At 49.3% G+C, this 14,505-nt stretch overlaps 1 protein-coding gene across 17 annotated transcripts in view; it reads left to right on the top strand.

Moving 5' to 3' along the window:
- Window positions 1-14,505, top strand: part of ATXN2 (ataxin 2) — a 1,509,788-nt gene that overhangs the window by 182,422 nt on the left and 1,312,861 nt on the right. For all 17 annotated transcript variants that reach the window (XM_085634791.1, XM_085634789.1, XM_085634788.1 and 14 more), the window contains one exon: window positions 13,565-13,725. In XM_085634791.1, coding sequence (XP_085490917.1) covers window positions 13,565-13,725 — 161 coding nt within the window. The remainder of the gene's footprint in view (window positions 1-13,564; window positions 13,726-14,505) is intronic.

The following is a 14,505-nucleotide window of genomic DNA, read 5'->3' as shown; positions in this document are numbered from 1 at the left end:
TGATCTCTAGACAATAAATTCTAAGATAAAATCATAAATAGTTTTTGAGCCCATATGTCATTCCCCTTGGTAATTAGTTGAGGAGGGGATCAATACCAATCTGGTAGGACAGTGGCTTTAGCTCGGTTAATATATTAAAGGACCCTAACAAAAGGGGAATAATACCGCCTGACTCGGATAAAACGTCTCTCTATAACTCTAAAAAATGTATTTCAAAAAAGGAATTGAGCTTGTCAACATGGGAATAGTTAACTCACATAGCCTTGTCGGATATTTGTAAATATTTATTAAAGTCAAAATAACATCTTTTTTTTTTTTTGTATGTAATATAACAGTCTGTTTTCAACAAATACATAAATTTCCTTACAGAAAACAAATAGCAATAAATGTAATTATAATTTTACCCCCGACAACTCGTCATGAATCCTTAAAAGAGAACAAACCGAAGCAAAAAAGCATTCCTATCAATCTATTTGACTTGCATACTTCAGTCATACACATGCAACTAACATACTCAAAATACAGACATGTTAAATCGTGAACAATAAGCCCCAATAGGCCCTTGTACTGAGAGCTGATCCCTTGCTCCCTTGGGCTCTGGGGTGGCATTAACATGCGGGGGACCACTTTTTTTGTAATGCTGAAGTGTGCTGGAAACACAGATTTCAATAGAACAAAAACAAATCAAGACTTTACTTGGTGATGCACAATTTATACGTATTCACAGAAACCTGATTTCCACAGTCTATGCAAAGTTAGTGCCGATTTCAGTGGGAAATGTGCTATCAAATGACAATGTGCTACCACACAATGCTATAGTTATATTTTAAAAATTACCCCTCTTGTTGATTAAAGGTAGGTGGTTTATGAAAGTTTGTCGTTCTGAAAAGTGGATTCTAAAAGCTTTGGATCATTCGTGGTGCGCAAGAGCAAAACTGCCTTATCTACATAGAGTTAGGGCTTCAATGGTTAGTTCAAATATTTGGCTGGTCTTTATCATTTGAGATAAAAAATGTATTCAAGTCATTAATATATAAAAGATGAATTGGGGGCCACACCACAGCCTTAACTAACCCCACAGACTAAGCCAAGAAGCTCAGTGCATTCTCTCTCAGTCGTGGTGATGGTGGATGCTTCTACTGTAGGTTAGAGATGGCATCTGGACCAGGTGGAAATCGGCAGCTTCTGGTATAAGATGGATCAGCAAAACCAAATTAATTGTTTGAAGCTATGTGCCATCCACTTTGTTCTGAACGCTTTTCTGCCTTCCAGCTAGAAAATGTTGATCTAGGTGCTGATACACAGAACGAATGTCTTGTGGCACTGCAGTAAAAAGAGTGGTGTGGGCTTTCATGCCTTATGCCTGGAGGCTGTGAGGCTATATGATTGGTTGGAACTCAGTTGCATCTCCCTGATGGCAATTCACATGATTCACTCAATATAAGAGTAGACCAACTCAGCAGGCGTCAACTTCACTGATCGTGAGTGGCATCTACATGCAGAAGTAGTGCAGGGTATCCTCCCACCGTGATGCTCACCCTTAGTAGATGTCTTTGCTAATTCCAAAATCACTTAATTTTCCATGCTTCTGCACAGTGGCTGCTGGTGACGTTTGAAAGTGGTGAGCGTTCTTATGACATGATCCTCCTTTCTTCCGAAAGTAGTGTCATACTTTCATGTGTAGCTATCCATCACCCTGTAGACTTACTTCCCCCTAATGCATCCCTCTTAGGGCAATAAGGGCTACACTGGTTGGATCCTTGATAGACCCTTAGTCTCTATGCTATTAAGACTAATGATAATGTAGTAGATAAACTGATGTCCGTGTGCTGGGCTGGCACCTCTGTACGACTTTGTCGTCTTGTGTAAAGGCAGGACAGAGTCTCGACAGGCTACTGGTGCTCTTGCCAGTGCTCAGTCTTGAGAACTTCGGAGATCAACAAGGTGAGGAATCTGCAGTTAGAGTATCCACAGAAAGTGTTATCTAGGTAAGTTACTTAGTCTTTTATTTTTTAAGACTTTTTTGAGGTACAAGGCAGTGTCATCGTACAGGAGTATACACGTCTCAGAAGAACAGTAACATGACTCCTAAACCACAAGCCCTGACTATCATAAGGTGAGTGAAATACCAAATCTGCAATGTACAGCAGTATTTCCACAGGGTGGAGCTCTAGGGTATAACAATCAGTGAAACACTGAATGTAGCATACCCAACATCAAAACCCCTCTAGCTCCTGGTGCGCTCAGACCAATCACAATGCTGCCTGCTTCCTGGAGTCGGACGCAGGAGAGCAGGAGCAGAGCTGCAGGACCTGGTCTCATGTTTTTTTTTTTTTTTTTTTATTCTTTATTCAAACCACTGCTCAACCCGCCTTGCCCCGCCACCCGCGAGCTATGCCGGACACCACTGGTTTCAGTGTAGCAAGTGACACCCTAATGTCGTATGGATTCCCATGTTACCATAACCAGGGACGAGTCCAGTTGTCTAAAGAAAGAACGTGGAAGGAGGAGGGGGAGATTAGCAAAATTGGGGTAACACAACTATTTTCACGAGGCCAGCACGGCCATTCACTAACCGGGGCAAGGATGATCAGAAGATTAAATGTTAGAGGAGTGTTTGCATTGCCCTGCCCAAGTTGCCATCACGGAAATCCCCTGGTGTATTATAAATGTTGATACCCATATATCGCAATGTAGTGGGTGCCATTTGCAGATGAGGATGCAACCTGAAGGGCATGGTGTTGTCCCCTTTGTTGAAGAAAAAAAAAAGCATACTGGATTTGGCCCACGTATACCTTGTTAGATCTGGCATCTTTTTTGCCTGATTTCCCAGTGTTTTTGCTTCTGGCTTCATGTGTTTTTTGACTGTGTTCTGCATTTCGTTTTTGGTGCTTTTAGGACTTTGGGCACTTTGCTACTGCTCACTAGTGCTCCCTGTGTAAATTGTATTGGTGATTGGTTTAGCCATGCTTGGCATATTTGATTTACTAGTGAGTCCCTAGTAAAGTGCACCAGGTGTGCCCAGGGCCAGACCCAGTAAATCAAATGCTACTAGAGGACCTGCAAAAGGAACAAATGATGGATGGAATGCTGAAAAATGCAAACATTCACCCCCAGTCACACAGATCTAGGTTCAATCCATCGTTATTTAGCTCACCACAACACCCCAGTTTGGACCCAGCCATATGCAAATCAGTCTTACCGCTGCTCCTCATGGCAATAGTCCAGTCCAAACTGCCAAGCCAGGTCCTCCCTGGACCGGAAACAAGTTCCCTGGGACCGGTTTCGGGGCTTCACCCCATATCAGCCAGACTAACTTGAATCTGGTGGCGCAGTGAGCACTGGACCCATGTCTGGACATACCCTTCCCACTTAGGGCGACAAAAGCAAAAGGAACAAATGATGGACGGAATGCTGAACAATGGAAACATTCACTCCTAGTCGCACATATCTGGGTTCAATCCATCATTCTTTTGCTCACCACTCCTCACCAGTTCGGACTGCGCCATATGCAAATCCGTTTTGACCCTCCTCCACGTGGGCGTTTTCGTGCTTAACCATTCTATGCCTCTGCCTGTTTGCAGAATACACGTCTGGGTTGGCTGACAGTTGAGCTCTTGTGCATTCACTCTAGACAGTCACACAAAGGAAGCTGAGGTGTTCCATGCAATTCCTGATGGCCCATCACCAAGCTGATGGGCCTTCCTGAGCTATAGTGGTGGGAGAAGTTGTCACTGACACCTGAATAGGGCTGTGCCTGTCCTCACACAAAGCTGTCTCCACCCTCATGTAGTGTGTCTGGAGCCAGGTCAGCGAAAGGCAGGATCTTGTGCCATACTAATACTTTACTTTGAAGCTTGCCTACTTCAAAGGCAGAAAGGGGTGTAAGTATTGGACCCCTGACACCCCAAAATCTGAACACTTCTGGACTGAGTGCATTCTGCCAGAAATAAGAGCTGGATGCTTTAGGAGAGACTCCCACTCTGCCTGTTTTGTTGTGCTGTGCTCCAAGGGCTTGTGCGTGCTTGCCTCCTGTTAAGAAGGCCATCAAACACTTCACCTACCAGTGCCTTGGCTCTAATGTTGAGAGCCCCAACTTGCCAAATTGTGCCAAATCCAGTTCCTGAGCGTTTGGAAGTGTAACCTGGTAATCTAAAGAGAAAATGGATGCATTTCTGTACAAGATCGACGCATCACGGCTGCCTGCACCGACCACTGCTTTCACCGCAGGCCCCAGCTCGCCCTCGCACCGCAGCAGCAAAATTGCCACAGCGTGAGTCTCGAGCACCGTGTCACCGTTGTCCGTGATACCCGCTCTGACTCAGCACCTGGTTGGTGGCTGTGCAATCGACGCAGCACTGGCTTTGCAGCTGGAAAATTGACGCAACACCTGCATCACCGCTGCCGTATCGATGCAGCGCATCTGGATTTTATGCACATCGTCCCACGACGCTGATACTTCGACACCACACCGCAGTAAGGAACTGAGGCCGCATGTCCGGATATTGAAGCATCACCTCCCTTTCCAGTAAGTAACCGATGCATCATCTCCTCTGGCAATAAGGAACCAATGCATCACCTCCCCTGTGGAGTAAGGAATCGACGCGTCACTTTGCTTTTCAGGCGCCTAACCTCCCCTGTGCCTGCTTCATCTTCGATTTTTCACCCATCCATGGTACTTTGTGCTAAAAGAAACAAATCCATTGATTTCTATGGACTAAACTTGCCTATGTGTATTGTGGATATTTGTCGTTTTGGTCTTGTTTTATATTTTTCTAAGCTGGTGTTGACTTTGTATGAGTACAAATGCATCTGAAAGAAACACATAGTGATAGATTTCATACATTAGAATTACCCCCAGGCGTCAGACTGGATCCGGAAAGTTTTCGTCAGCAGTACCCCTGCGTGTCGAAGTCGGCGTCCTGCAGCTCCCCATCAGTCGTTGACGTGGTTGCCGAGATGACGTCGCGGCAGCTACTTAGACACCGCCCTCGCGCGCTGACGTCAGTTCTTTCTTTTTCCGCGCCAGCAAGCTCAAGTCCGGAGCGAGTAGTACCCCAAGTCATTTTTTTTTTTTTTTTTTTAAAACCTTTATTGACATTTCAACCAAAGACAAGTATGGGCCTACAACCCCCGGGGCCGGCCGCTAAGCAGTTGGATTAACAAAAAACAAATTTTAATCCCAGGCAGCACCTCGGGAAGAATCTCCATGCTAGTATACTCTTGGCCACTTAGCAGCCCAAGTAGGAAACCAGGATATAAAAGGTTTTCATTTTATAATAGAGAATAGAAGGATCAGGTGCCAAACAATTTCCCAGTAGCGAAAAATGGCGGGCAGAATAGTAAACGTCAACAATAAACAGCAATCTATCAAGTCAATGGCGCTGAAACAGGAGGTTCAGGATGTGGAAGAATATCACGAGCCATTTGCGCCTGCAGTCCCCTGCCCTAAGACCCAGAAAGCACCACGGAAATTGAGGCACTAATGAAAAAGCAGTGATTGACAGCGAAGGAACCTACCGTACTGACCCCAGAAAAGAAAGACAAAGAAAGATAAGAGAAGAGAAAAGAGGCCATAGAAACAAAGTAAAAAACTAAAAAATCTCCTCCCCCAGCCCCCCACCCTGCACCTCTGCAGATGACTACGGCCCCCCCCCCCCCCAGCAGTGTGCCTGTCGCCCCGGAACCAGACCCGAAATATAGAAGAAACAGAGAAAAAGGAAAAAGAAAAGAAACCCCACCTAACGGGGGAGTGGAGAGAGTATTAATAAACTGGAGGAGGGCCTTCAAACATGCCCCCGGCTTCTCCCTCCCGCACAATGTGTTCCTCCCCAAAGCAAACAGTAATCAACAAACATTTTACGTTTCAAAGAAAAATGGGGAGCGTTATGCACCTATTACACTATTGGTTATGCCGTGAGAGCACGCAACCCCTGTACCCGCCCGCCTATTAGATGACAACCTCTGAGGGATCAGTCTTATCCTTGGCCTCTCTTTGCGAATCCACCGATGCATACCCATCGACCCAGTGCCATGTCCAATGTTGCGAGGAAAAGGAGCGTCCAAAAAAGAACCGGAAGCGACACACACATGTAGGATGGACGTCTCTGAATACCAACACAGTCATCATTATGGAGGATCATCTTTCCCAGTACTGCCCCAGGACGTGCATTGCACACAAGGTCCAGGATGTAGAAATCAGCCAGAGCAGGCGACCATTGCCTGATTATTGCCTGGGTCGCCGGAGGCTGTGCGTGGGACAAAGCCACCACCTTCTGCTCAAATCTAAAACCTCCGGAACAGACCCGACCTACAGCCAGCCGACCACACGTTGGCACATTGTCAGGAATTTCCAGCTTTCCCCTATTCACAGGGGCGGCCACGACACTGTCCTCCTGTGTGAAGTAAAACAAGTCCCTGGTTACCTGGGGACAGGCAGCTCGCAACTGCTCCGACGCTGACGCAATACCATCAAGCTTTCTCCCCAGTACCCAGGCGCCGTGAACCAGGGTGGAACGAAGGGCACCGAGAGCTTCGAGTAGGTCACCGTACCCCAGCACAGCTCCTCGCGCCCGCTGCGCTACGCTCCTCTTAGCCACACACTCCCAATCTTGCTGCGACCCAGTGTACAGGATGATAGAATCCATCCTATCAAGATGGCCGCAGGGTAGTTCCACCCCAGATTGGGACCGGGACCCAGGCACAAGCGCATCAAGTTCCATGGTACTGCAAACAGGGTTCCGGGGGCGGGCAAAATATGTATCCGGTGTATGGTCACAAGTAACAGTTATCCTCACCCTGGACGAGCGCCCGCAAAAGTCCGGGAGCAGCCCGCGAAAATCGGGACGAGTTACAGGCAGCGTCCGAGCAGCTCACTGGCGAGGGCTCAGGCAATTACCGAAGAATCTTGGAATTGCCACCTCGGGCATGCACTCGTTCCACTACGCCCAGTGGTAGGAATGACCACGGCGAAATTCAGGCCAATATCCGCATCGCTCCGGTATTCCGACTCCACCCAGTCACCAATGGCCGCTGTTGTTGAACTGCCGCCCGGCCATGTTGTCCACTCGAGGTCCCGGTTCCAGGGTTGCACAGGCCGCAAACTTCAGGTGAAGATTTCTCCGGCGGTACCGCCGCCAGAAACTTCAGAATCACGCGATCGGTTGCCGCTCTCAATCACCAACACGGGCATATAGCGCAGGCTAAGGATCACATGCAGGATATCTGTGCGGGATGCGGAGGTTCACGGAGCCGGGATCCTACGCTGCCATCCCGGTCGCCATCTTGGCTCCTCCCCCCCAAGTCATTTTTTGACTGTGCTTTTGAGACTTTTTTCCGAGACGATCGACTCCTGGTGTCGTAGGGATGCCCCGTTTCAAGTCTTTGAGGGGAATGTCATCAGATGATGTCTGTGACGGACCCACACCGCATGTGTCTCTACTGCCTGGGGCGCGACCACGACCCCAAGTCGTGCCCCGACTGCCGGGCCAAGGCTTCGAAGTCTTTGCGGGAGCGGTCCCGAAAGTTGCTGGAGGTCCAGTAGTCTGCTTCGCACCGCTTAAGGTCTCGGTCCAGTGGGTGGTCGAGGGACCGGCCGCAGAGCCATCACCATCGGTTTTTTGAGTCGAAGTCTTTGCACTGGGGGTCAGGTAAGATGAAGCACAAGAAGTCGTAGAAGCGTCATCGCTCGACTACTTCCCGTTGCTCGATGCGGCTGAGGGTGCGGGTGGTGCCTCCCCCGTGGCTCCGGGCAGAGCCTACGGTGTCGCTGTCGGCCTACCCGCCCTTCCCGGGTCCGTCAGCTTCTCCGGTCCAGCTGTAGGAATTTCTGGCAGCCATGGTCCACCTCTTTGGGCCGTCTGGCCCGCAGGCACGCCTTTCGGGTTCCGTGGGCCCATCGTCCTTCACCGTCGGCAGCTCCGGCATCGCTGTCGGCTTCGGCCCCGGCGCCGCAGGGCCCCCAAGGATCCTGGTCGACGCCAGTTGACCTCGTTACACTTCCACTGACGTCAACCCCACCGGCACCACCTCCGACGTCGCCCTTTGCACCGGACGACGCCGGCCACAGTTTCAGCCCCGATATGGACATGGACATGGAGCCGGAACCGCGTCGCTCGACGCCAATTCCAACACCGATGGGGCCTTTCTACCCCTATGTCCCACCTCCTTATTTTCGTCCTGTACATTAGCCTGAGGAGGAAGGGGAGGACAGGGAGGGGTCTGAGGACCCTCTCACAGCTCAATGTGAGTATGACCCAGACTGGGTAGAGAAACTGGGGGATGCCAGTGGTCTCGACACCCCCCCTGACCTTGGCATGCTCACTCCTCCTACAGTGGCTACGGAGGAGAGTGCAAGTTATGCAGTGATGTTGCGTAGGGCGGCGGAGGCCCTCAACCTCCAACTCCCTACTGTGGCCGTTAGGATTAACCTCCTGACAGAAGTGCTTCAGCCGCGGCTACCTTTGCGGAGCCACTGCTGCCTTTTAATGATGCACTTTCTGACGTTCTTTCCTCTCCCAACACCCCACCCCTAATAGCTTGGTTGTCCAAGCCTCAACGTCCCAGAGCGCATTCCCTACTGCACCCCCGGATCGGGAATCCAAGAGACTAGAACAATTTGGGAAGAAGATTTTTTCTTCCGCCAGTTCTGGGCTGCGGTCTGTGAATACCGCATGCCTCGTGGGCTGTTACTCCCACTCTGTGTGGGATACGGTGGCGTAAGTGCTGCCTCTGGGTCCGGAGGAGGCGCGGACAGTGCTCTCGAAAGCTATTGCTGAGGGAATGAGGGAAGAGATGCAGCCAAGTTCACGATACGATGTGGCCTTGACACTGCCGACTCGCTAGGCAGAGCGATATCCACGACGGTGGCGCTATGCCCAAATGCCTAGCTGAGGACTAGTGGCTTCTCAGGGGATGTCCAGAACACCCTGATGGACATGCCCTTTGATGGCATTCGCCTTTTTGTCAGCAAGGCAGATAGCGTGTTGGAGAGTTTTAAGGACTCGCGGGCTACGGGCAAGTCCTTGGGCCTGTCGGCCACTCGCCCTCCTCCGCCTTCTTCTCTTCGCTCCTTTTGTGGCAACGGAAGAGGCGCCCCAGCATGTTCGCTACAGAGCCACCGGCCGCAGCAGCAGCAGTCTCAGCGCGGCCACGGATGTGGGAACCGCAGAAGCGGTTCAGGGGGCCAGCGGGCGGGTCAGTTCACCTCCACCCCGGCCACCACTGCCTCCAAACCTTCCTAGTCCGGTTTTTCAGGTCGATCCAATGTCAGTGGGCGGCAGGATTCGCCATCACCTCCCCCACTGGCGCACCATCACTACAGACAGGTGGGTTTTACAAATAGTCCGAAGGGGCTACTCCCTCCTCTTAGAGACTACCCCTCCAGCTATGCCACCCCAGTACCACCATATGTCGGGGGATCACTTGGCACTTATCCAACAGGAAGTTGTGGCCCTCTTGGCCAAGGGGGGCCATCAAGCGCATTCCTGCACCAGAAGTAGGTTGTGGTTGTTATTCCAACTACTTTCTGGTGCCCACGAAGGACAAGGGCCTGCATCCTATCTTAGACCTCCGGAACGGCAATCGCTTCCTCCGGAAGGAGAAGTTTAAGATGTTAACTCTGGCTCAGGTCTTGTCTGCCCTCGACCCTGGAGACTGGATGGTAGCGTTAGATCTGTAGGACACATGTTTCCCTATTCCCGACCTGCCCGCCCACCGGCGTTACCTGCGGTTTACGGTAGGCCACAAGCACTTTGGCCTTACCAGCGCCCCTCGGGTGTTCACGAAAGTGATGGCGGTGGACGCAGCTCATCTGTGCAGATCAGGGGTTCCAGTCTTCCCCTATCTCGACGACTGGCTGTTGAAGGCGGGATCGCCCCAGGCAGTCGTCTCCCACCTCCAGACTACGGCCGACCTCCTGCATTTGCTGGGGTTCTCCATCAATATTCTGAAGTCGCACCTGATTCCCTCTCAGAAGCTCCTCTTCATCGGAGCGGTTCTGGATATGGCGCTCTTTCGGGTCTATCCTCCCGAATGACGAGTCCAGGATATTCAGGCTCTGATTCCAAACTTTCGGCCTCTATCCTGGGTTTCGGTCAGACTGAACCTGAGGCTGCTGGGCCTCATGGCCTCCTGCATCCTGCTGGTTGATCATGCCAGATGGCATATGCGTGCTCTGCAGTGGGACCTGCAGTTCCAGTGGGCGCAGCACCAGGGGAACCTGTCCGAGTCTGTCCAGATCTCGGAGGGTACTGCAAAACAGTTGCAGTGGTGGCTCACAAACCGGCATTGGGTCAATGGCAGATCCCTCTCCCTTCCCCAACTGGAGCAAACAGTGGTGACTGATGCGTCCCTCCTGGGATGGGGTGGTCACATGGGAGAGGCAGAGATCAGAGGCCTCTGGTCTCCAGCGGAGTCCCTGCTCCATTTCAACCTTCTGGAGCTTCGGATGATCCGACTTGCACTGAAGGCATTCCTTCCCACTGTCTGGGTAAGAGTAGTGCAGGTGTTCACGGACAACACCACCGCCATGTGGTACTGCAACAAACAAGGCGGGGTGGGGTCGTGGACCCTATGTCAGGAGGCTCTGCGCCTCTGGACATGGCTGGAACATTAGGGCATTTCCCTGGTGGTTCAACACCTGGCAGGTTCATTGAACGCCAGGGCGGACAAACTCAGCCGCAGTTGCATGATGGATCACGAATGGCGTCTTCACTCGGACGTGGCGCAATGTCTCTTTCAACAGTGGGGAGAGCCTTCGTTAGATCTATTCGCCACCGAAGAGAATGCACAATGTCATCAGTTCTGCATGTTGGAATTTCAAAGGCGGCACACGCTAGGCGACGCTTTTCGTCGCGAGTGGAGTTGCTGTCTGTTGTATGCCTTTCCGCCTATACCACTTCTACCCAGAGTGCTGAAGAAGATCAGGCGCGACCGGGCCCAAGTCATTCTTGTGGCTCTGGACTGGGCTCGAAGAGTATGGTATCCCGAGCTACTCAATATGAAAATCAATCCCTTGATCCGACTCTCTCTTCGGGAGGATCTTCTGTTGCAGCAGCAGGGGATGGTCCTCCACCCGAACCTGTCCAGTCTCCACCTCCTTGCGTGGAGATTGAGCGGCGGCAGTTGATTCCTTTTGACATGCCTATTGAAGTTTGTAATGCTATTCTGGCGGCCCTCCACAAAGTTGGAACACATTTGTGGCATGGTTCACAGCAAAGGCTGTGGATCCCCTTTCTGCCCCTTTTTCAGAAGTCCTTTTGTTTCTTCTCTCTTTGGCCCAGCAGGGCTCTGCTCTGGGCACTATCAAGGGCTACCTTTCTGCTATTTCGGCCTATCTCAGGCTCCCTGATCAGCCCTCTCTTTTCAAGTCACCTGTTGTAAATAGATTCCTCAAAGGCATTACTCACCTTTTCCCTCCTATTCCTTTTGTGATGCCACAGTGGGACTTGAACCTGGTTCTTACATATTTGATGTGCGCTCCCTTTGAGCCTCTGCACAACTGTCCTCTACATCTCTTAACCTTGAAGACTACTTTCCTGGTTGCCATCACCTCCGCTAGGAGAGTGAGTGAGCTCCAGGCTCTTTCTTGTAAACCTCCTTTTCTATCTGTCCATCCGGACAAGGTTGTGCTAAGGACCCGTCCATCCTTTCTGCCAAAAGTTGTCACTGCTTTTCACATCGGGCAATCCTTCACTTTGCCTACCTTCTTTCTGCCTTCGCATCCTTCCAGAGAGGAAGAGAGGCTCCACCGTCTGGATCCAAAACGTGCGATCTCATTTTACCTGAGCCGCACACAACAGTTCCGGGTGGATGACCAGCTTTTTGTTGGCTACGTAGGCGCCAAGAAAGGTCGGACCGTACACAAGCGGACCATTTCCAGATGGGTCGTCTTGTGTATCAAAGCCTGTTATTTTTTGGCTAAAAAGGAGCCTCCGGTGGGGCTGGTGCCCGTTGCACCCGGGCGACGGCAGCCTCTACAGCATTGGGATGTGGTGTCCCCCTGCAAGACATCTGTCAGGCAGCTACGTGGGCGTCGCTGCACACTTTTACTAAGCACTACTGCCTGGACAGCCAAGTCCGGAGAGGCCTCTTCTTTGGCCGTTCTGTTCTCCGAGAGTTTCTGGTGTGATCTTGGTTCGCAGACCCACCATCGGGGTTGGTATTGCTGGGGTATCTATTCTAAGGTAAGGAATCTATCACTATGTGTTGCTTTCAGATGAACAAGTTACTCACCTTCGGTAACGATATAGCTGTAAGAAACAGTAGTGATAGATTCCTTACCGCCCCACCCATCCTACCCATTCTGTGAACTGATTTCTAGGGTTAAGGTTATCCCTTTCAGGGCCCTAGTTTCAAGGCACCAGTGGTGAGTATCTTGCATGGCTCTGCGTTTTCTGGCACGGAATGTTATGTACAGAACTGTCATCCGCGCACAAGGGCGGCGTCTAAGTAGCTGCCGCGACATCATCTCGTCGACCATGATCCCAACGACTGACGCAGAGCCGCACAACGCCACCTTCCGACGTGCAGGGGTACTGCTGACGAAAACTTTCCGGATTCAGTCTGACGCCTGGGGAAATTCTACGGTAAGGTATCTATCACTACTAATGTTTCTCAGATTTGGGGTTCTTTAGGGTGTAGGTTGTGGCCATAACTTGCCAATTTTAGATGCTTTAATATTTGAATGTAACCTTTCCATAAGATTTTTGTGTGCGCATTTTGTGTAGGGTTGAAAAGCGTGCTTTAGCAGTGTGAAGAAAAAGATATGTATTCTTCTACTTTTATACCCGTTTTGCCTCACTCTTTTATACTAAATGCCTTCTCTTTATTTTCTGCCTCTGACGTGAGCTATGATGTGGTCCTGTTATTTTGACTGTGCAGATCCTTGTTCTTTCTCTGACCATTTAGCAGAATCTGGAGAAGTTTTATTTCTGCTTATTTTTTTCACTTACCCTCAGTTCAGGGTATCCTTAACGCCTCTGGTTCAAGACCAATATCTAGGGCTAGTTTCCCTCTTCCAGTGAGCCAGTCATAAAAATCCTGCCACAGTGATGATCCAAAGAAAAGACCAAATCTGTGAACTGCTGTAGGCCCTAAAGGCCTAATGTTATCAATAGTAGGCTAGTTTAGCAATCTAGAAACACAGTTGTGCACGGCAGATGACTGACCAGGTAAACATAAAATTAGGTATGGCATCTTTTAACACACGTGCGTTGCAGCTTGGAGGCACACATCTATGGCTTGCTCTTTTTAAGCACGAGTTATTCAAGTGGAGTTATTGTAATCAGTTGTCACTAGCATTGAGTGCTCAAATTAGAGGGAAACACTTGGTATGAATAAGTTCGATTCTGTTCTATGCAGGCAGCTAGTCCCTTCCCCCTTAGACTGCTAAACCCTTATACCCTCTCCAGTAATAAACCTCAATGTTTTACACATTTAAAGATGACTTTTGTGCATTCTGAATATTGTATGTAGTTCTTGAAAATAAATAGGCAATATGATTGTTTTTGCATCAGTTCACTGTAAAATAGAACCTTTCATGCAGCTCAATTGTATTTTACAGATGCTTTTACGGATTCTGCTATCAGCTCTAAAGTCAATGGAGAACACAAGGAGAAGGACTTGGAGCCTTGGGATGGAGGCGAAAGTACCACTATTACCACCTCCAATAGTAGCACTACCATTAGCACACCTGATGACCTCGATGGTTTAGATGCAGATGTTGTAAGTTGAACCTTAATTTATTTTAGGCTCACACATGCACACCATTGCAAAGTTGTCTTTTTCCTAACTTGAACATGTATTTATTTTTCGTTTCATTTTTTTTCTTTTTGGATAGCTTATTTTCATATGCATTATAGTCTGTTTAACTATATATAAGGTGTGGGTTCTCAATGATTCACAGCAAGTGGAATGGCAATTCTCAGAGTCAAAGTGGTTGGTGAAGTCCCACAATCCATTGGTTATTGTTTTTAAGGCAAACAGAAACCCTAAATGACATGCTGTTATAACACTACATTTTTGAGCTGCAAGCAAAGAGTTCTCCAGAGAAATATGTGGACTTAACCGCGACTACTGGCAGATGCCAGGCAGCATGGATTCCAAGAGCCCTAAATTTAAAAAGTAACCCAGATTTGAAATTGTTTATTCCCGGGAGAGATTATTTCAGGTTCAGCCTTAATTAAGCCAGTTAGTGTAAAAGCCTTGTTGATGTGGAAAGAAAGTTACTATGGACAGACCATTTTTGTGACCTAGATCATAAGCAGAGATGTGTGTTTGGATGCCAATATTATGTAATGTACATGGCATTGTGGATAGTATTTTTATTTCACATCTTCACTTAGAATGCTTAATCTTCCGGTACCATGGATTGGGAACTTGCATTTGCGTCCTGTCTAATCAATATTATAATTATTAAAGGGGAGACTCATTTTATTATTATGAATGAAGGTGTTCGTGTGGAAGATGGTCTAACGTGGATGCTACATGAGGAGGGCTTGCATT

Source organism: Triturus cristatus, chromosome 11 (assembly GCF_964204655.1).
Source record: "Triturus cristatus chromosome 11, aTriCri1.1, whole genome shotgun sequence".
NCBI classification, from domain to species: domain Eukaryota; kingdom Metazoa; phylum Chordata; class Amphibia; order Caudata; family Salamandridae; genus Triturus; species Triturus cristatus.
Note: the sequence above shows the minus strand (reverse complement) of the source record. Positions and strands in the feature narration are given on the sequence as shown.